The following is a 22,297-nucleotide window of genomic DNA, read 5'->3' on the forward strand; positions in this document are numbered from 1 at the left end:
TCAACGATGTCGTGCATCTAGTCTGAATTGAACTGAAGATTGAAAGAAGGGTACACTTTGTGGTTAAAGTGTTGCACTTTCTTACCAAAACAAGCTGAGGTTTTCGAAGGGCAGTAGGGCAAACTGAAATATAGTCGGGTGACAAAGAAAGAATGAATGGGCCCCATCAGGACTATGGCATTTCAGAATTCACATATTTTGGAAATTATTACATCTAGGTCGAATAACAACGGTAAATGTAGCCCAGTAATCGACTTTCACGGCACAAAATTGACCTATCATGGTAGAATCGCGTCAGTGCAACTTGGGAAATATTTTCCAATTACATAAATTACAATGTGGACGTGGAATGGGCAAAATCTGAGACAAAGTTCCGTACAAAATTCCATTGGGTTTTAAGGGGCGTAGCTAACTTGCAGACAGTGACAGGTCAAAATCCACCAACCTACCTGTCACTCTTGTGCAGCGGCGTATCTAGCTTTGGGGGGCAAATTCAATAACGAATTCGGCTTCAGGCTCATTCAACATGATATTGGGAGAGGAAAAAGCATCAAAGCCTCACCTCCAGTCTCAAAATCCTAGCTTTTATTTCATGGTGTTGTTTTCTCAGGGGTTTGATGCTAATATTAGATCAATAAATATTAAATGAAAATTTTATAAACAAATATTGAAAGGAAAATAAAAGTAAAAAAAAAATCCGTCAGGCTCCCCCCTCGCTTGATACGCCGATGCATTGTGTGTCATCCCATTTTCTATCGCATCTACCTGTATCATGAGTAGAGATGTGCGTATCGTCGTGTTTCCGTGCGCCTTGGCTGTTTTCTTACATGCGCGCTCCGGAACGCACACGCGCCCATTTCTTTAATCCCTAAATCCAAGTGCAATTCGTGCAAGGCTTAAAATGTGCAGTTACATGCAGAGCACCCAAAAATGCGATGAAATGCCTGAAAATAAATCGACTGTCTTTACTTTTTAACGTGTCTCTAAATAACAAACCAATACACAAACATTTTCACACAAAATTAAGGCTTTATAAAAGCTTGATTTCTTGGGGCGTGATGCGGAAGTACTGCCTGCCCTTTCGTTCAAGTCTATATCTGCACTGCAGATGTTCTATTTCCATGGAACTGGTCGAACTTACTGGCTCTATGACAATTGACGCAGTAGCGCAGTACATGTTTTGGCGCGTGTTCAATGTTTTCTTACTCTGTTCCTGCGAGATAAATTCAGCAATCGAACAGAATTTCCCCTCCTCTGTTTCACATACAATCGTATATACCGAATTTGCTTCATACTTTTGCACTAACGCTGGTGCAGTCGAATCATAAAATTCCAGAGTGAATTTTTCCTTGTATTTGAAGAATGACCGAGAAAACACCGGGAAAACCCCCCGAAGCTGCGGAGATACCCACATTAGACGAGGGCTTTCGTCTCTTCGGCCCGCCTGTCGTCAATGAAGCCATCAGAAGACACCAGAAAGAATTAGAGGCAGAGCCAAGAAAATGGAAATCGTTGAGGTATCGAAACATTGGAATTTATAGCTTGTAACTCCACAAACAGACATGGCGGCAGCTTTTCTGATGCGGAAAAAATTGTTCAGATTAGAAACAGGCCTAGCGGAAATGTTTTGTAGGCCTATGGCACGTTGGAAATACAGAAACGAATGTGTTTAAAATGTATCGTGAAACTAAATACCACGAATTTATGAATATGACAGCAGTAGATCAGGTGGACCACTTGATAAACCACTCAGTTTTCGTATAATTTATTCCATTGTGCAAAAAGAGTAGCCTAAGTTTTAACATCGTTCCACTTTTTGAGCGCTTCAAGCCTTTGCTCTAAACCTCCAAAACCAATGGCATGTACATGTATGTGCAATTGATACCGACAACGAGGCCTTGTAAAACATATCCTGAAAACATCATAGAGGTGCCATCGTCACAAAATACTGGGTCAATTTGTGTATCATTTGTCATCATAATTACGTGCATTAGTACCTTCTCGCACCCCAGTTTCCCTTCCTCACCCCTTTTTTTGACTCGACAAAACTGAAGGCTCAACACGCTGCCAATTCGTTCCCGTGACCCACTTTTTTCTTTTCGCACCCCTCTTTCCCTCCGCTGGCACCCCTCTTTTTCGTTCTCGCACTCCGCTTTTGACTCGATAAAACTGAATTCCCTGCACACTGGAAATTCGCCCCAGTACCTCACATTTACCTTCTCGCTCCCCTCTTAGTTTTCGTTCTTGCACTCCTCTTTTGACTCGACAAAACTGAAGGCTCAACACACTGCAAATTCGCGCCCGCACCCCCCTTTTCCCTTCTCGCAACCGGCCACTTTTCCCTTCACTCGGGGGAGGTTGGGGGGGGGGGCACAGTCCACTGAGCACCATAGGAAAGCACAAATGTACATGGAAACAGAGTGTAAACGTTATCATAAAGATAAGTAGGTACATAGTTCCATTCTCTGTCAAGGAAATAGCAAAGTGGGTCTTCTCGACGGGCGGATCCAGCCCTATTAAAAAAACAGGAATACGATGGACAGGCCGGGACAAAACGGGGCCAAGGAACCTCACAAAAAATCAGCTCGTACATATGAAAACACCTGGGACATTTTGATAAAGCGGTTCACATTGACTTCATTATTTCAGCACTGTCTTCGGGACAACTTTTACTGTGATTGTACAGTTGTACAGTACATCATGGAGTGAGTACATGGACATGTGTATAATTAGCCTGGTACGTGCCTAGTGGAAACCAGTAGATGATCAACTGATAATATTCAGATATCTCAACAGAATGAAAAACAAAAGACTAATGAAAGCCATCTAAAGATGTTCCTGAAGATGTTTTGAATAAAGGACAAAGCATTAAATCAACATGATTGTTATCAGTCTTTCTGGATTCTCATATTGATTTGCCCAGTGGAATCAACAGAATATACCTAGTTTGCAATGGTTCAATTCCGTCATACAATACACTGTCTAGTTCAAAAATTGAAAGCGCATGCAGGCATACATTCTCGGGGAGCTGAGTTTACAATATCGTTGCCTTAAAGCCAATTTAATAAGTGTGCAATACTCTATTTCGTTTTGCTACGACTTCCACCAGGCAGTTTGCAAATTTTCCCCACTGCACTGTTCTCCCCTGTCCCTTACTATTGCTGACTTATATGTTTCAATATTCGGGTGCATGACAAACCCAGCCACGGCCTTGAAGGTCAGTGCAGTGGTAAATCACGAAACCACACGCTGTCACAGCGCTCGTAAAACCCTGTGGTCGTCCCGCTGTTTATGTGCTTGCAATTCTGGATCTTGAAGGCCACTGTAGGCGTGGGGCAAGGTGAGCATGTGCGCTCTTATTGGCTACGTTCTGGCAGTACACAAGCCATGGGCGCTGTTTCCTTATTGGTCCATTCTGGTTTGTCCAGGGACCATCGATGGTCCGTGTCTCAATTTAATGTCGTTTCTATCGAGGGTGTCCGAGCATGGAGGAAGGAACATCCTCCATGGTCCGAGTAATGTTACGTTCTCCTGTTTGACATTTTTGCGGCAAAGGAAATTAGTAATCCTCACATCATCATCTTGCGGACTTGTAACCAAGGTACAATAACTTGAATATGCAGTTGGTTGCGCTTTATTATAAGAATGTGTAGCTGAAAATCTAGAATTGCCTATAATGAAAAGTAACGAGACTGCTAACTATGCTCATAGTGCATGCAACATACATTGCAAGGCTTAATTTCATACCTTAAGCAGATCATTAACTACACGAACATAGCCTAACGAGTAGGCCTAAGTAACATGGCTGAGTGAATCTGCGAAAGACATCAACACATAGCAATGATAATAGTCAAACGGCACTTAATTTATTTTATACTTGTGTTCAAAATACGCCTCCGTACTTTGACCCAAATAATTTGTTGAGTAACTATTGCTGCATAGCGCGTGCAAACGCACCAATAGGACCAAAATGGCGGACGTCGACGTTAACGGGGAAGGATAAAATTAATCCGCAAAACATCTAAAGTTTAATTTAAGCTTCAGATTCGGAGTTTTAATAAGTTAGTTGAATGTTTCGAATCGAGAATGGTCAAAAGAACCCTATTATCATGTCAGCATTAGAATTTTAGCCCAAGAAGGTTTGCACTAGTTATCTTGAGCGTATGAATATTGTTTCACGTAGAGGGGGTTGCAGGTCATCGTGAACTGTGTACATTTTTAATGTACTGAACTAAGGATATTCAAAACTACGACGTGACTATACATTGCCTGATTGCTGTTGATGGAGACCTTTACCCTTCATAAAAACACGACCAACTAGCATTGTAAGCGTCAGTCTTGAATTTCAGATGCTTGCATTTTCTCTGTACTTATTTGGTGACCGAAAGGAGTTGCTTGATGGAACCGATGGGACTGGCAAAGTTGGTGGGGGTGTGCCCGAAAGTGGGAACTTGCAACGTGAACAACCCCTACCTGTTCAAGCGTAGGCAGCTGCCGCTGACGGCTGACACCTCGCTCACGGTGAGTATTGTCACCAGTAAGTAATGTCTATGTATGTTTGGACTGTTTCACATAGGCATGTGTACGTCATCAACCCTTCAAAACGTTGATCCATGGTTGGGCTTCAGTGTTTTCGAGCGCTCTCTTTTTCTGGCATGTCTGGACACGCAGACATCCAAGCGGTACAGTGCGTGCACACATGCTCCGATTATACGCTTGTTTCATGTAGAATCATATCTGCATGCTCACAACAGAAAAGGAAACCAGTCTGTGTTCGTATTTCACATTGTGGCGACAATGCTGGTCCCTTGTTTTTTTTCTAAACTACATGTAGGCCTACGCCTAGGCCAGGGCCTAGAAGAAACTCACAATTTTTTAATTGACCCTTGCCATGATCACCTTGTTTATTTCTCCTGTTCAATAAAGTGATGTCCACTTCTAAACCATACTTGCATACTGTCTGCTTACCTTCGTTGTTGGATTAATAAAAGCTAGTTTTTTTTGGGGGGGGGGAATCTCTCAAAGTCATGATACCAAAGTGGCTTTCACTTGAAATTGCCTTTAGTTTTCCAGTTTCAAAACGAGCAAACCAAAGAATCAGTGCACACCTACACTGCTACTTTCTACTGAAAAACAAAAAAGGTCTTGCAACTTTTTGAAAAACTTTGTTCTGGTATTTTCCCTTTTGTCAAGTTCTCTGTACCTAGGCTACAAGTGCAATGGTATTTTTTAGTACTTGGGTATGTGCATTTGGTTAAACCTGTTTTTCTCTGTAAAAAAATCAAACTATTTAGGCTTTCTTTTATTTGGAAAATATCAAGAGACTACCAGAGACCATAAAGAAGCTTCTTCTAAGGCTCTTAAGTGGGCCGTTGACACCTGCCATTACAGACTTTGTGCTGCGTGCTTGTTTTGCATGCTTCGCACATGAATTCTTGGCTTTTCAAGTTACACTCCCAGTTTTTCATTTCGCTTTCCCACTTTCCTCAATCCTAACTAAAACCCTGATGCTTACTACGTACCCGATAGACTGTGCAGGTTGCCATTCGCAGGGGACTCACTTTTCACCTCATTTTAAGTTTATTGCCACTACAAAACCATAAACTGTGTACATGAATTTTCACATAAGACAAATTTAGACTTGCATTTGATCCTGACTGAGAAAGCACCTGTCTGGTCAGACAAATCATAGGCAGACACAGTCATGACCCTGACTCCTTTCTGTCTAAATTCGAGGGAGCTCTGCGAAAAACATCTTTTTTAATGTACTGGACTGGTATAAGAAATCATGCTTCAGTGGCTGTGTAATTAACACAAAAAAAAAAAAGACCTGACCCTTTTGAATTAGTTTGTTTGACAACACTCACTGTTGTGCACTTCATCAACTGTCAATTGTGCTATGACATAAAATAGCCGTACCACACTGTGTTAACTCCTTCTCATCAGGAAGCGGTAAGAGACGCCGTAAAAATTGCGATCCTCAGCCCGCTTTTCAGCTATTATTCTTGGCCCACGCTCGAGCGAACATGGTGAAAGAAGGCAGACCCTGTCTCTTGTATATATGGTAATTGGTCTTTGTGTGTAGCCCAGAAATAAAAAGACCAAATTTGCATCATAATCACCAGCTTCACAATAGTCCCCACTTTGAAAAGAGGCAACGGGAATGTGGAAGGGTGATTAGAGCTGCATGCCACCGAACAATCAGCCTTTTCACTGTGTAATTCAAAGCGTAAAGAGCACGCAGGGCCACAAACCGAGAATTTGCGGTTTAGCAGGTGGCCTTCATGGCCAAGCGAGGCTGGAATTCTTGGAGTCGGCTTCAGAAAAAAGTCCCGGTGTCAAGGGGTTAAAAATGTTCCATTCTGTCGCTTCATAATATACTTCTTACCCTTGCATGAGTGTGAAACGTAAATGTATTTTATACAATACTTGCATTAATCCTCCTATACTGAAGTCACTCTTTGGGTCATTTGGTAAACACCTCAAAGAAGCACAGCTGTGTCGTGTTGTGCACTGCACTAACTGTCCCTCACAGGAATATCAGATTGCACTTTTGTGCTGCCCAAGAACTGTGCTTCACTGTTTCATGTGCATCATTGTGCAGTAAACCAAATGCAGTGAAGAGGACTGCACAAAAGACCCTGAGTCATTTTGTGCTGACAACCTACTGTGTACACACTGAACCTGTGCATGTTTGAGTTCCATATAGAAACTACATGCTCACCAGTGACTGTGGGCATTTGTGCACATTTGTGCTGTAAAACCAAAGGAGGGTTAATCCCCTTCTGTTAGAACAAACTGTCCGTGCGTATAAAGGTCCATCATACTGTAAAACAGATGTGTGTCTGAAGCACCACCTATGGGCAGGACTGTTCAATGTTTGACGTCTTGTCCCTACATCATGTTCCTCTTTCTTAATGTGAATGAAATATATCATGTCTACGAAATGGGGCCGGAACCGGTCAAGTGAAGTTCTATTGCAACGTGTACCATTAGAATAGTGATGTGATGTGATCCACCAATCAGATGACAGGGATTTATGCAGATATTGTCTAAAACAAAATGAATGAACATTGCAAAGTCAGCCGGTACCGTCATCCTATAAATGGGATGATGTAATTTGTCTAGAGTGTAGGCGTCAGTGTTAGCCATATGTTGAACAAATGTTTTTGTTACCAATCCTTTTTTTAAATAAATAATTGTGATTAATGTGGTGCTGTTAGTGAATGTTGCCTTGCACTCAGCAACATCATTACTTGCAAGGATTTGTCTGTTTCCGGCTCAAGCTAGTTGAGATTTAGTGTACATTTTCCATAGAGACTGAGTTGACCAGGGACCGACTTTACTTGGGCCAAGTTGACCCGTGACCTAATTTACTCGGACAGTCAGTTTTGGACCAAGTTGACTTGAATAAGCGGTCATCAAGCGGACTCATCAAGCAGTCAGCCCTCTTAAAATGAATGTCCCAAACAGGATGTGGACTTTGATAGATTATGACATTATTTCAAGAGACACAGGAAGGGCTAGATCGGAAGCTTGGAGCATGACTTGTTCAAACTGGAAAATTGGAGACTTTTTCTTTTTTTTTGTAGTGATGTGATTTCCCAAAGAAGCTACATGTACATTAGATGAACTAATAGACCAGCGTCAGCCATTAGCGTCATTGATGCTTGACATAACTGGATTTCTTTATTTTTTAACACATAGATGGTGATGGAATTGTCAGATATCAAGTATGACCAGTGTGACCACACCAAGGGGAAAAATAGGAATAAACATGCAGAAATAGATTCCTTTATTGAGGTAAGTAAGCCTGCACACAAAATTTGATTCTTTGAGGCCAGTATACATGCAGAGGTTTTTCACCTGAGGTAACATGACGGGCAAAGGCATTTCAGGAAGCGTACCGTGTCCGTGGAGGTGCGCATGCATTTTAAAATCTGTATAGTTCTATTGGCAGTTTCATGTACACTAGAATGTTGAGAGACTACGAAGTGCGTGCATTTCCCTGCTCATCTCTAACTTATTACTGATCGTCAAAAATCATGTGACTGGAAATCCTTTATAAAAAGCAGACAAGCCAAGTTAAAAGCATTGGTAAAGTTTGTGAATTTCCTGGTAGCCTTTAATATTTTTAAAACTGTCCATTTTTGTACCCATGAATGTAGCATAATTTCATCAGAGTAAAAAGTAAACAGATCCGTTGTTTTCATGTAGTAGAATTCATGCATTACAATGCCTCAAACAATTTATACCGCCACTTCAATTTTGCACAATTTGGGTTATGTTAAAACCTACCTCTTCTTCAGAATCCTAGGTTTTGTTGCATTCACACACATCACCTTTAGATCTAGTATCAAAACTATGTCAAGTAAATGCCGTCAAGGAAGTGTAAAGACATATAGCAGACATGGGATGTTATAGGTCAAGGGTCAACAAGGGCTGATTTTAGTCCATTAAAACAAGGAGTCTCTTGGACTGTAACCCTTCCCTCCCCCTCCCACATTATAGAAGTACAGTGCCTTGAGCCGGGATGAATTGGCAGCAGCTGTCATGATTCCCAGCAAGGAACTCTTTGGTCACACCATGCAGGAGAGCGTCCCTTGCGTTGGCTGCCGAAGGAGGTAAGATCTTACAGATCCTATCAATGTCTGCAGATCAATCTGGGCTTGCACCTCCAGACAGTGAGACGTTTTCACGTGTGGCAGAAATTATCAACTATGTTAGACAATTAGGGCAGCGCCAGGATTATTTGAAAAATTGTGTGAAGTCCTCCGCATGCTGTAGCTACATGAATCTGCTTTTGCCACCGGTCACAAATTAACTTTGTCGAAGCAGACAGCTTTTGTGCGAGCCAGTCTCTGTTAATTAAGTTGAATTGTGTGATTGGAAAGTGGTGTTACTTAGCGTTGCTGTGCTGCGAATTTGGGATTGGAACCCAATATCTCGTAGCTACTTAGAAAGAAAAATCTTGCTTTGTGTTTGGACCCCAAAATGGCAGAGCTCCAGTCACCAGTAATATGCATACCATAGCTTTTTGGTTAGTAGCGTGTCTGGTAAGCAAATATTTGTGCACTCAGCAAGTTTCAAGCTTATTAACCCTCCTATGCTGAAGTCACTTTTTGGGTCACTCGGTAAACACCTCAAAGAAGCACAGCTGTGTTAGATAGAACACCTGCACAGTGTTCTTGAGGTCACACATTCCAATCCAGAGCTTGACAGTTTTCTTTGTTTGCCTTGAGAGTCCCCTTTTGATTAATATCGACGACTAGAACCAGGATGCATTGACACTTTTTTACAGCATGGAGCAGATGTTTACACGACTGCGGGACCAGCATCATGTGAGGGCGCTAGAGCCTCTGGTGATCACAGGCCACTCCGAACTGTCTCTGGTGACGGAATTGCTGTACGATCCCAGAAAAATGTATAATCTATTCCACCTACACGGGTAAGACAAGATTAGATGACTCCGCAGAACAATGTGGTGAAAAATTGACTCAACCCTAAAGTTTTAGTGGCACCTGTTCAGAAAGGTTGCAGAAAGAATTGATTCAGTAAATTTAAATTTTGGGAATGTCCCTTACATGATAAAGTAACAATACATTTTCAATGGGTCCCATGGGTTTCGTGATTACAAGAGTTGACTGTGTAAGTAGTGCATAAGTCAAATCAATTACCATGGTAACAAGAAGGTTTCATCACCATTCTCGTAGTTGTACAAAAGTTTTTACCAGTGGCTTATTCCACATATTGCACATTTTTACAGCAACTTGTATAATGTATCACGCTCTGTGGTTTAGGAATGGGAAATAATGGAATCACTAGGGATGCATAAATACTTTTATAGTGTATGGTGGATACTAAAAAATCGACTTGAATTCAGTTGAAGAAGCCATCTCATTTTTGGGTTTTGGGGTTCTTGGTTAAGCCTTTACACCTCTACCACACTCTGTTGCATAGTAGTTATTCACTGGTGAATCCAGGAAAAGCATTGGGTTCTTGGGTGGTTTCCAGTTATGCAGGCTGTAATGAAGTAAGGGGGTTGAAAGTGAGAAAATTGGCTAAGGTATTTCATTGGTTATTGAAAAGCATACAAGTGAGGCTCTTGGTTTGTGTATTACAGCAATAGTTGGCATGATAATGATTTGTATGTATGGTATCCGTCAGGTCCAAACTCGAAGATCTGGTCAACACACTCCACAAGAACAAGAAAAATCGCCGCTGTGTCCTACATTCACTTGATAATCACAAGACCAAACAGATATCGTAAGTTCAGATTGGATTTTCAATCAAAATAAATAGTAAGTTGGGATTTGATATTTTGCTAATAATGAACATTTTTAAAAAGAAATTTACATTAAATATAATATTCTAGAGGAGAAAAACTTTGATCGGCAATGGGTAACTTAAATATTGAAATGGAAAGTGTGTGTTGACAGTAGAGGGCATAATAAATACTATATCAGTCTGCCAGAATTTCATGAAGTCCTCATGTTGAGGGATTCAGAACTCAACATCCTTGGAACTGCTACTTCACACGTCCCAGAATCCTCAGCTACAAAACTGCACCATCGGTTGACTGGCCGGCGGTGCGGTACGTTCGATTCAGGTAGCTTCCTTGCTACAGTTCTCCAGGAAGGTGGGGTCGGAGGGCACGACAGGATGTCTGCTGCAGTCATGTTTTTTTCTGGTTCTGATTGCAGGACGTGGATTGACATCTGGGAGGTCATGGAGAAGCCGTGTAGGGAAGAGGTGACATTAGTCCAGGCATCCAGTCTGCACAGTACAACGGAAGCCTACCTAAGAAAACACAGGTGAAACAGAAAACAACATAAAACTGTATTTACAGGTCTGCGTAGCACAACGGAAGCAGACATGTACCTGAGAAAACATGGTTAACCCTCCTATGCTGAAGTCACTCTTTGGGTCACTTGGTAAACACCTCAAAGAAGCACAGTTGCGTTGTGTTGTGCACTGCACCAACATGCAAGAGAGTGACCTTGGGCACTTGTGCATATTTCTGCTGTAAAACCAAAGGAGGGTTAAAAGATATATCAGAACCACACAAAACTGTACTTTGAGGCTTTGCAAGGTAAGTTATGCAATTCAACTTACAGTTACCACTGTGTTACATAATTGACCAGGATGGACCACTACCCTCCCGTATCCTTTAAAATCAGTGAGAAGGTTTGGGAAGATTGAAGAAAGTGGAGCTTAGCCTCTGTTACTTCACTTTGGGCCAAGAATGTGCCATTGGTTTCCTGCACAGTGGAAGATTTTGTAAGATGGAAGGTTCCGAAGAAAAAGCCTTTCTGTGGAATTAGTGCTATAGAAGGTAGCTTGGGACTTGCTCTATTTGCTGTGTATTCATAAGTGTGATCAGAAGCTTTGCACCATGTGGTACTAAACGATAGCTTTCAAGTACAGTCATGTGTATGTATCTCTTTGAAAAAGTGTGGTTCTGAAAAGAAAAGTCCCATACTCTCTCCACCAGTTCTTTTCGGTATTGTACTTCCCTTAAACGAAGAGTTACTTGTACGTGGTTGTACCTGAAAGCAACCAGCTAATTCACGTTTCATTGGTAGTGGATTTTTATGATTTCCGGGAATGAAAATATTGTTCACATTCAAATCATTACTAAATGACTCCAAATTGACACCAGCCACTCCACAAAATTCCTTGAAGCTGAATGGTGTAGTCAAAAAGCTGAGAGTGGATGAATTATTCAAGCGGTTCCATTTTGTAGGTTTTGTGGGGAATGCAAGACCAAGGTGATGCGGGCCTACAGCATCTTGGTAGGAGAGGTCCAGCCTTGCGAGGAGAAGGGATACTGCAGTGCACTCTATGAGGGCATACGGTGCTGTCCGCGGGAGAAACATGTCCACCTGCTGTGTGAGACAGACTTCATCGGACGGCTGATAGCTAGAGCAGAGCCAGAACTGAACGGAATGTAAGTTGGGGGAGAGAATGTCGGATTTGGACAGGACCTCCGTGCATATTTGACCGTCGGTAGTAGTAACCAAAAGTTACTGTAATTGACATTGGGGCGTTAGAGACATCTTGTATCTCAGATCACTTTCTTTCTCACATGAATACATTTTTTCATATTTATGTTAAACTTGGTCAGGATTTCCTAAGCACACCCATCCACTTAGCACAGACAGAAGCAAAAACAACTTGTCAGTTAAAAATCCTACTATTTGTTACTTGCCAGTGGTCCTTAACTGAATTTTGTTAAGCAATACAACGTGTTTAAGTAATCTACTCATCTTAGCCTCTTGATGTATAGGTGGCCCATCTTGCTTTGATTGGATAACAAATCAAGTGTCTTTTTCCTTTTAACTTTTGTATTGAAGACGGAGAGAAAGACACGCTAAGACCATTGACATAGCGCAGGAGGAAGTCTTGACGTGTCTTGGGCTACACCTCTACGAGCGGCTTCACAAAATCTGGCAGAACCTGCGCGCCGAGGAGCAGACATTCCTGCTGCTGTTCCATGTCGGAGTTCAAAAGCTGGAGAAGGCACTTGAGGTGAGCGCAGGTTATGGGGTCTTGAGAGTGAGAATTAGGATATGACGTATCCACCTCGAGCAGAAGCACCCCCTCATTGGTTGAAAAGAGCCATGTTGGTGGGGAGTGTTAATTTTGTTGTTGGCGATGTACCCATAATGCGTGCATTTGGGTTATTCTATAAATTTGGGGTCCAAAAGTGTGACTTTTTGTGTCCCTGTTACTCCTGATGGGTGTAATTTGACATGGAAATATCACTGAAATTGATTTTAAACTTTTGAAATTTATTTGGCAGGTAGTTTGCATTCATTCATCACTTGTTGAAATGAGAGAATTTCTTCTGAACATACAAAATCATGTCAGATTTGACAGGGACACAAAAAAAAATTGGACCACTAATTTATAAAATGATCTGTTTCATAGTCGTTTGTAAACAAGCAAGTGCAGTTTCCACCAAATTAGCCCCCCGTTGCCAGGAAAATGCGCCCTCTCTTGGTCCCGCTCGGGCCTCATAGGATGAAAGAATAAGAAAATCACTGTTTGCATTTGATGGGTTCCGTCTTAGCCAGTTCTTTTAACCCATTTATACTTCGCTGTGGATGGTAGCACAGTGTGAAGCTAGAATAAAACCCTTTGGCATCTGTTCCTAAGTGACAAGGCTAAATACAAAGACATGTTGCCTTCAGGCTTGTGAACAGGCTGATGAGAAATCATATCTACTAGCTTAAAAACAAGTTGGTATCTTAATGTGTGTCACAATGGCATCAGTGATAGAAATGCTGTACGTTTCTGTATTTGATGGACATTTTAGTACCATTTCATTTGAGTACCCATACACTCGGATTTTCAATGAAGGTGGTAGGTTTTTGTGCCCATTCAGTCGAAAATCTGTCACAGTACTCAGCACCGTGAGTGACATGGCCCTCCATGGCTTCACAAGTTTGCCTTAGATGTCAGTAGTAGTTCTTGCATGCAGTTTAGCATTTATGAAATAGTAGAATACAGTAAAATCAAATTTGCATATTGGCTCATAAATATGCATGAGGTATACATATTAGCTCTTACATTTTGTGACCCAAGATGGCACTGGAGGCGAAACAGGGTATGTCCAAGCTGGAACAAGTGTGCGAGGAGATCACGGAGGCTGACCGGCTCAAGAAGGAGAAACGAGACCAGAAGAAACAGCGACGCAAGGCCCGCAAGAAGAACAAGAACACGGCAGAGTGTGGAGAGACGGAGGGGGAGGGGCCAGGGTATACCCTGGGGCAGGACCCTCTGGAGGAGCCTGGAGAGGGTCAGGTGGAACATCAGTGTCAGCAGGAGGGGAGTGGAGAAGGCAAATGTCTGGTAAGATTTGGATGCTGGTTGTCGGAACTCCCCTTGTCTCTCCAGGAGTTCCTGTTGCAAATTGCCTCGTGTGTTGGCATGTGCAGACGTGATTTTAATCAGTGTCTTGGAGGCACGTACAGTTTATTGTTACGTTATTCTGCGATGAACAGCATCAGTTGTAGGGGGCATATTCAAAATTGATGAAGAGCAGAAACCACAATCTAGTCTTCAAACGAGTCCTTGTGAATTCACGATGAAGCTTTACTACCCTCAATTTTCAGTTGTGAAATGACTTGCAAACAGTTTCCTTCTTCTTGTTATCCTTGCCTGTGCTTGGTTTCTCTTCCTCCTGTTCTTTGTCTTTCGTAAGCTATTTGAGTTATGTTTATGCCACATCACGGCTGTTTTCCCTTGGCTCATTCAGACAGCTTTTGTTCTTATTTACATTCAACAAATTTCTGAATGTATTCCTAACATTTCTGCTTGTTGTGATACCCTTGTTTGGTCGTTATTATTGCTTTTGTGCCGTTCATTAAATGAAATTCTGTTTGCATTTCATGAACCAAATTTCACGGTTCAGTTTGAGAAGGGATGCTCCACAGACCTGCTAGTTTAAGAACTTCTAGAAGTCTGGCAAGATAAGTTTTTCTATTTTTTAATCGAGGACTTGCAAGTTTACTCTTTATTTTGGCACTTTTTCGTAGTGTGATCATGACGAGAATGACAACACGGACATCCTGTGCAAGGCTTGCGACACCCACCTGCAGACACCAGCAACGGAGGACCAGCTGCACTCGTTACGCAACGACCCGGACTACTCCAGCGGGATCGATTGTGGGGAAGACTGCGGCCACAGCTCGCGGGAGAGTTCAGAGGTGGCGTGCTCGGAGGGCCTGTGTAACCATGACAGGGGGTCAATACAGGGTAGGCAGAGAATTGGTTCAGCCTCTCCGTAGGGAAGAAGCTGAATATTTGAGCATTTGGTTTAGGGAGGGGCATCCTGACTTGGCCAAGATCAGTCATTGGGTAGAAAATGGTTGGAACAATTGGGTACATGACTAAATGGGTATTTCAAGGCTCATGTGGTGTAATCGTGCCTTGGTCATACTGTCTTTAACAATGCAAAATCAGTGGTGTGATGGATTTGAGGAATAGTTAGGTCTTAACAGGCAATTGGGATTGTACAAAGTTGTAGTTTACAACTGAGCGCATCTTTTGACCTTATTTATCCATCACAAGGACCGATGATACCTGAGACAGAACTGGACAAAGATTGAAACAAGGGTTTGTTGGTGTTAAGAAGGAATAGAAATCCTCCCACCGGTACTGTTTGTTACACTTCAAACAGACACTCCGGTAACAAAGTATGATCTGCATTTAAAGTTAGTGTTGGGACTCGGAGCGTGCGTGGGCGCTGTCACGGGTGTTTACTATTCTCAATAGAGACAAGTAGCAGTTGGGTGAAGGTTAATCCCAGGTAAGGGATGCAGCACCAAATGGGTTGAAGGACACCAAGACACACAGCTGGGAGGTGACTGACAGTTTTATTGAAGCAAAGAAGGTTGCCCCGTAGGAAGCCCTCAACAAATAAACACCCTGAAAATAAATGACAGAATGTATGTAGATTGTAAACATGCCATCGTTACGACATGCATGGATGTGAGATTAGCCTCGTTAACAATATGCATCACATATTCGAACAGTAATCCTTGCCTCAGTTATTTTACAAGCAGTTACAGACTTACAATGTAACACAATATAATTCACATAATGCACGCACATGAAGCAGCGTAACCCATACGGTCATATACACAGTGCACACCACATTGTGCAGAGATTTGCAATATACAACCCATTCCCGAGATTGATAATGTCCATCCAAAACCAAATTCTTGTACATCATATAAAAGATTTACTCGCTCGGCTTCCCAGGGTGTCTTATGAATATAATAGTGTTTTGGAGGATTTTCGAGTGACGAGTGATAGACAAAGTCTCGTCAGCCAGCGTCCATTGAAACAGCACGAGGGTTGTCCGCGTGACACTACCAGTGTAACTTCCCTCTGTGGAATCAACAATCAGAATATCCCCAAGATTTTTCACTGGGATTTACACTTTCTAAAAATGTTACAAACCTACAACAATGTTATTCTAAACAGCATGATAACATAACAATGATCCAGCTAATTTATCGCTAAAAATAGGGACCGTGCTACTTACGCGTAATTAGTGTGTACAACTGCCACAATTAAAAATAGTTCCATAACCAGAACCATGTGGGCTGCATTATAATAATGTGTCCTATGACTCATTGATTGATACAAAGGGAATAACATAAAACCACGGCCCAACATTAGCATTTATTGACACGTCAACAAACTTAATACTGAGAAGGTCTGTATTTGCAAAAATGAAAGATGCCAACAGTTCTTGTACGATTTGTTTACTATTTCTTGGAAATGTGTGCAATAAGGCCTTTTCACACTAGACAAATGTCGGGGTTGACACAGGGTCGAAGCAGGGTTGAAAACTGGCAGCGATTCACACTTGACAATTTTCAACCCTGTGCCAACCCTGCATCAACCCCGAGATTGACTTCAACCTGGGTTGAACTCAACCCTGCTCTGGACAAGGGTTGAAAATTGTTTGTGCTTATTTCTGGGTCGAACTCACCCCGATAAGCCTAATTCATACGAAACAAGTGTGAAACTATGCTGGGCTGAATGCAGGGTTGAAAAATTCAATTTTCAACCCAGGGCAGCCATGGGCTCACCCAGGGTTGAGAGGCTGTAGTGTCAAAAGGCCTATAGACATATCTTCATGCTGTCCACATCCCACAAGAGAGTTTCCGAGGTGGAAGGCTTGGAAAAAACGCCAGCTTTTTGGCCTGTCCATTTGTTTACATTGTTCATCTTGTGTCAATAGGATTAAGCTACTTTTGTTGTAATCCTTTCAAGTGTAAGTGCTGTATTGTTTTGTTGAGATGTTGACCCTCAATTTCAGCCTTTTGTTTGTGCACCTGCTGTGTACAAATGTATTGAACATACATTTTAGCTGTTTGCTAGCTGTTTTCAGCTTCAAATTTAAGTGGCCACTCACACCCCTGTATCCTGTATGGCACTTCACACTTCTGTGCAGGAAAGAAGTTCCAGTGAATTCAAGGATCTCAGGCAGTTGTTTGGCCAAAAGATTTAACAGATAAGAAGCTGGGGAAGGTGTTGAAATGTAAACAGCGGAAAGGCAGTGGAAATAGGGTCACTCCCTCCCTCTACTGGAGCGTTTCCCTTATATCAAATAAACCTAAAATTTAACCCCTTTGCGCCGGGAAGCGGCTATAGCCGCCGTAAAAATTGAGATCCTCAGCCTGCTTTTCAGCTATTATTCTCGGCCCACGCTCGAGCGAACACGGTGAAAGAAGGCAGACCCTGGCTCTTGTATATATGATACATGTAATTGGTCTTTGTGCGTAGCCCAGAAATGAAAAGACTGATTTTGCATCATAATCATCAGCTTCACAATAGTCCCCACTTTGAAGAGAGGCAATGGGAATGTGGAAGGGTGAGTAGAGCCGCATGCCACCGAACAATCAGCCTCTTCACCGTGTAATTCAAAGTGTGCAGAGCATTCAAGGCCACAAACTGAGAATTTGCGGTTTGGCAGGTGGCCTTCGTGGCCAAGCAAGGCTGGAATTCTTGGAGTCGGCTTTCGGGAAGAAATTCCCGTTGTCAAGGGGTTAAAAGGAATAGGAAGATGCATTGGTGCTTGTTTGTGCTTTTATCATTTTTTTTTTTTACTTGAAGGTGAAGATTTACAGGAAGACTCTTGCAGCCAGGATTTGTCCCAGGAACAAGACGAGATCTGCCTGGATAGCTCACTGTGTCATTCCAACCATAGATCGTCTTCCCAGCTTCCCAAGTGTGACGGAGGCAAGCCGCTCGACTGTGTGCACTGCGGGGAAGAGCAGGAGGTGTGTAGAATTGAACCAAACAAGTTCCATCAAGATACTGGAATGACAGGAGCAGCTTTTAAAGACTTTATGAATATGTAGCTTGCTTTGGAGAATTTATGACATTTCACTGTAAGTGCGATTTTGCTGGTATCCTCCAGTTGTGGATGTCGATAACGACAGCTTACTAATGAAATAAAAGGTTTCGATTCTACGCTGGTTACCACCTCCTCCCTCTGAGAAGTTAAAGGGAGAACTGAGCACCGACATACTTAGCCCTTGTTAAAGCAAAATCTTCCCTGGTATACATGCACTGATTACATTATGTCAACATATTACAAGTGTGTGTAAACCATTCAAGTGCTCACATGTTTTAGACCATAGGCAATTCTCACCAGTTATTTTGCTGGGACCATTCAGGCATTTTGACATCGCCGTTTCAAGTACAAATATCTTTCTTTAACCTGTTAGCAGCTGTTCTCCTATATTTGCACAGTTCCACTGGTTTAAAAAATACCGCAGAATAGGCTAAAAATCCCATCATCACTTGCATTCCTACTGAGCAGTTAAAACTATGACTTTGTTTTTATCAACAGGTTTGAAATTGTAAAGCTCAATTGTTAACTCAAGTTCTTGACCGGAATAAATTTTGCCCTTCCCACTTAATGCTACAGGCTGTCTTGTTCTTCATTCCCAGGTAACAAAAGAAGTCGACCAGGTCCAAAAAATCTGCCAGTGTTCCACAGAGGCTCAGCTGCGGCGTGCTGTAGGTTGGACATCCACACTGCAGGACATGCTAGAGGTGGGTCTTGAAAATCTAGCGTACCATTCTGTGTCCTTACACCCTGGATAGATGGTCCTTCAAACCAAGTTACGATGAAAGCCGTAAAAAGAAGGATATCATTCTGAATAGGAGAGTTGATTATTTTTTGAAGTACCAATTTTCTGAATAATTTCATTGGGGCATTTTCATTTCCCGTCAGTTTAGATTCATGGAAACAGCAATGCAAGTTGTCAATTTTTAAATTTTCCTGCAGGGTTCGTGTTCGTCAGACGAGGAGCCGGTCATCTCCCAGGAGGAGATCCGACGGTTCCGCGACAGTCACAAGTCGCTGGACCGGCAACGTAAGAAGCTCCGCGCCAAGATACGGCACCGCTACAACAAGAAGTTTGCCCTGCAGCAGAGTGCCAACCACCAGGGGGATGGATTCACGGTCCAAATCCAGAGCATAGCCCGGGAGATTGGCGGGGTCACTGTGGAGTAGGGGAATAACATTGCTGTCGTCATACTTAGCACAAGGGGGGGGGACTTACGACAAGGGGGGGTATTCAATTTTATTTTGGACGCTCGTCGTTACCCTTGCCGGAATGAAAAGAATGCATTTGTATAATCAGAAATTGTATTTCCTCCACACAGTCTGCCCGTCATAAATTAATTATAATCCATTGGCATGGCAACGCACAACAATGAATTCAGGCTTGTCAAATTTTGCCTGTGATGAGTTTCGGTCCCTGTACAGTGTGTAGAAGCGTATTTTATTTTTGTGTTTGTGCATGTATGCTGGCCACTCCATGAGTTGCATTTTAGCGTGACCGGCATTCTTTGTGGAGGAAAGCGAACCCCTTACAGTAAGAAGTGGCTGCATATTGAAGGAATCATAAGGCACTTGGGACGGAAACAGCATATCTGAAAGAAACGAATCCCTTTCGATCAGTTTGTGTAATGGCCACCTAGAAATTATCACAAAAGGTGCTGTCGACCACTAATCCTTCAAAATTCTTCAAAGGAAATGCAAGGCCTCATGGGTGACTTACTGCCATGATCAGGGTGAACATACTATGCCTATACAGAGGTGTAGACCCACTTACTATGGAAACAAAACCTTTCTTCTGAGATTTCAAAGAAACCAGCAATCAATTTCCTCATTAGTTACCGATTGAAATTTCTAGAGCCAAGATAGGTGGGATTTTTCTATCAAAGTATTATCTTTTGGGTTAGTAGTGTTGTACCTGCGCAATTCGCCTCGAGCAGAAGCACCCCCTCATTGATTGAAAAGAGCAGCATTGGTTGATTTTGTTGGTAGCAATGCGACCATGACATGTCCATTTCCTAGTCGTTGGTGAACCGGCAAAGTTCAGTTCTGACCAAAGGAGCCTCCAGTGCCAAGGAAACAGCACCCTCTCTTGGTCCAGCTCAAGGCCCATACCACACCGGCTGTTTGACATCAGCTCTTGTTCTTTGCTCATTGCCTGGCACCCGAACAGGGCGCTGGGAAGGGCTGATGGGTTTGAACTGTGATTGGCTACATTGTGCACAACCTGCGACCGCGAGGTTATCACTTCCTGTCGGCGAAGCGTTATTTAAATTTTTTGGTTCGCCAATGGCAATGCTTTGGCACAGCCAAAGTGTAGGCTATATCATAAAAACATGGCCTTGGTACAACCACAGTGTTTTAATTTCTCTTCTCACTCAGTATCACTGATCAAGTATCGTTTGGCGATATATTTCAAATCATTGGTTATCTTGATCAATTTTGGATGAACGAATAAAGTGTTGCGAGACTAATTTCTGCAATGAGGAAGAAAAATTGGGGGAAAAAATGCACTGAGCGAGTTCACGGGCCAGGCAGAAATTTACCCACAATTCTCTGTGCGTCGTTAGCTGTCACCCCATGTGATGTATTTCCTTACTAAAATCTGTGCAAGGCCATCAGCCCCTTCCAGGGCCCTGTTTGGGCCCTGAGCGACAAACAAACTCTAGTTCCTGTCTCATACCCATCATACCTGCAGTCATCTTATTTAGTTTTGAATCATCTTCTTATACTGTACTAATGCCACATTCAGTTTCATACCCAATCATGCATATTTCCCCCCATTTTCAAAACAGTGTTTCCAGTTTTGTCATGATCACTCAACTTATTCTAAAACTTTGCTCTATTCTGAAGCACATGAACTCGCGGATTTGTGAGGAAGAGTGCATTAATGTTTGTTTCTGTAGTCGTGGGCATGTTTCCCTTGGTATTAACTGAACCTGTTCAAGTATACACATTTAAGTCAAGCCATATTATGTAACTGGTGGACAGAAATGAATCTATCACAGTGTAACGACAACATGAACACCTGATGTGTGTTACAGACGGGCTTTTTTTGACATTTTCTGAGAATCTGCAAAGACTGCTAGTCTTTCATTTTGTTCAGCTTTTTTTTCCTTATAATTTATTTTTTTTCAAAGTTTGTGATACAGGAATAAATTGTCCCCACTTATGTTTTATGGCTTGAAACAAAAATGACCATGTTGCTTTTAGTAATTGCATATATAAACTGTTTGGGTTAACCAAAATATCTTCAAGAACTTGCAAAACGTCTCAATAATGTAAGTTAGTGATTGAAATGAAAATAATTGAAAACTTGACGTGGAATTTTGTCATTATACGCTGAATGTGCTTGCTAGTGACCTTTTGGGTTAAATATTGAATGTACGTGAAGAGCAGTCATAAGTGGAGCCGTGGATTAAAAAACAAGCAATATGTCAAAGTCCACTTTCTGAGGTTTGTTTCTTTTTGCATTCTTGTCTTTGTTTTTAGGACCTTGAGTTTGAGCAATGGTGATTCTGTTATGCATTTGAATTATTATGAAGGAAGTTAGCCTTTCAATGACGTTAACCATTTTTAATTTTTTTTTAATAATAGTCTGTCCTTCATTCAAACGGTTGCATTACAGTCATGTATGTCGTATGTCATGTACGTTTATGTCCTGATATGACCAGGTGGGGAGGATCAAAGCTAGGATGAAGCTTTCAGACTCAAATGTTTGTGTAAAAGTCATGGCCGTGCAATGCGACGCAGAATCTCAGGCTCAATGCAGGCGACTCGAGATCTCCTTTCACACGATCCTCAAATGTCCTAGCACCTTCTCCCACTTTTTCACACATAACAAGTAACAAGGGTTAATGATTCATTTCTGTCCTTTATTAATTTCAACTTAACCCCCAAAATGTACATGTACGCCCATAGTACTCATGAGCATAAGGAGTGCTGGTGAACACAGTTTACAGTATGTTTTGGCTTAACGACTGTGATGGAGACTAACATAAGGTCAAAATATCCGCAGTTGCGCAAGAAAATAGTTCCCTGTCATTTTGCGGAAGACAAACTTCACTTCATTGTGTAACAGATTTGTCCCTCAGAATTCATTCTGTCGTTTTATAGTGTGATTTATTTTATAAACGAATATGGGAAAATTTGGTGGAGATAAAGAAACTGATGAGACGTGTTGACATTTCCCCACATGTAGCTTCCTGATTGATTTTGGTGTCACATTGAAAAGCGAACCCATAAAGAATTTCGCGCACGAATGGCGCTCACACATGCGCGTTGCATGCAATACGCTAGATAGGTACATGTATGTATGTACTGTATGTACATGTACAGTATGTATTTCAAAGAGCGAAGGTCTTTTAGGAAAGAAGCGCGCACGTACGTGAGGCGCGCGCGTACAGCTGTTCTCGAATAACA

The 22,297-nt window shown here is 42.1% G+C and overlaps 1 protein-coding gene across 1 annotated transcript; it reads left to right on the forward strand.

The window, feature by feature from the left end:
• Nucleotides 1-1,187: 1,187 nt before the first annotated feature.
• ggnbp2 (gametogenetin binding protein 2) lies at nt 1,188-21,317 on the forward strand. The gene is made up of 14 exons (XM_022246474.2): nt 1,188-1,517; nt 4,389-4,521; nt 7,708-7,803; nt 8,512-8,624; nt 9,302-9,448; nt 10,168-10,266; nt 10,704-10,814; nt 11,747-11,950; nt 12,357-12,531; nt 13,591-13,857; nt 14,544-14,763; nt 17,638-17,804; nt 18,481-18,585; nt 18,821-21,317. The coding sequence occupies exons 1-14, from the start codon at nt 1,363-1,365 to the stop codon at nt 19,046-19,048; spliced, it is 2,220 nt and encodes a 739-aa protein (XP_022102166.2). The 5' UTR covers nt 1,188-1,362; the 3' UTR covers nt 19,049-21,317.
• The last annotated feature ends 980 nt before the right edge of the window (nt 21,318-22,297 follow it).

This window comes from Acanthaster planci, linkage group LG09 (genome assembly GCF_054643075.1).
Source record: "Acanthaster planci isolate LZ-2023a linkage group LG09, COTS_SCS, whole genome shotgun sequence".
Classification (NCBI taxonomy): domain Eukaryota; kingdom Metazoa; phylum Echinodermata; class Asteroidea; order Valvatida; family Acanthasteridae; genus Acanthaster; species Acanthaster planci.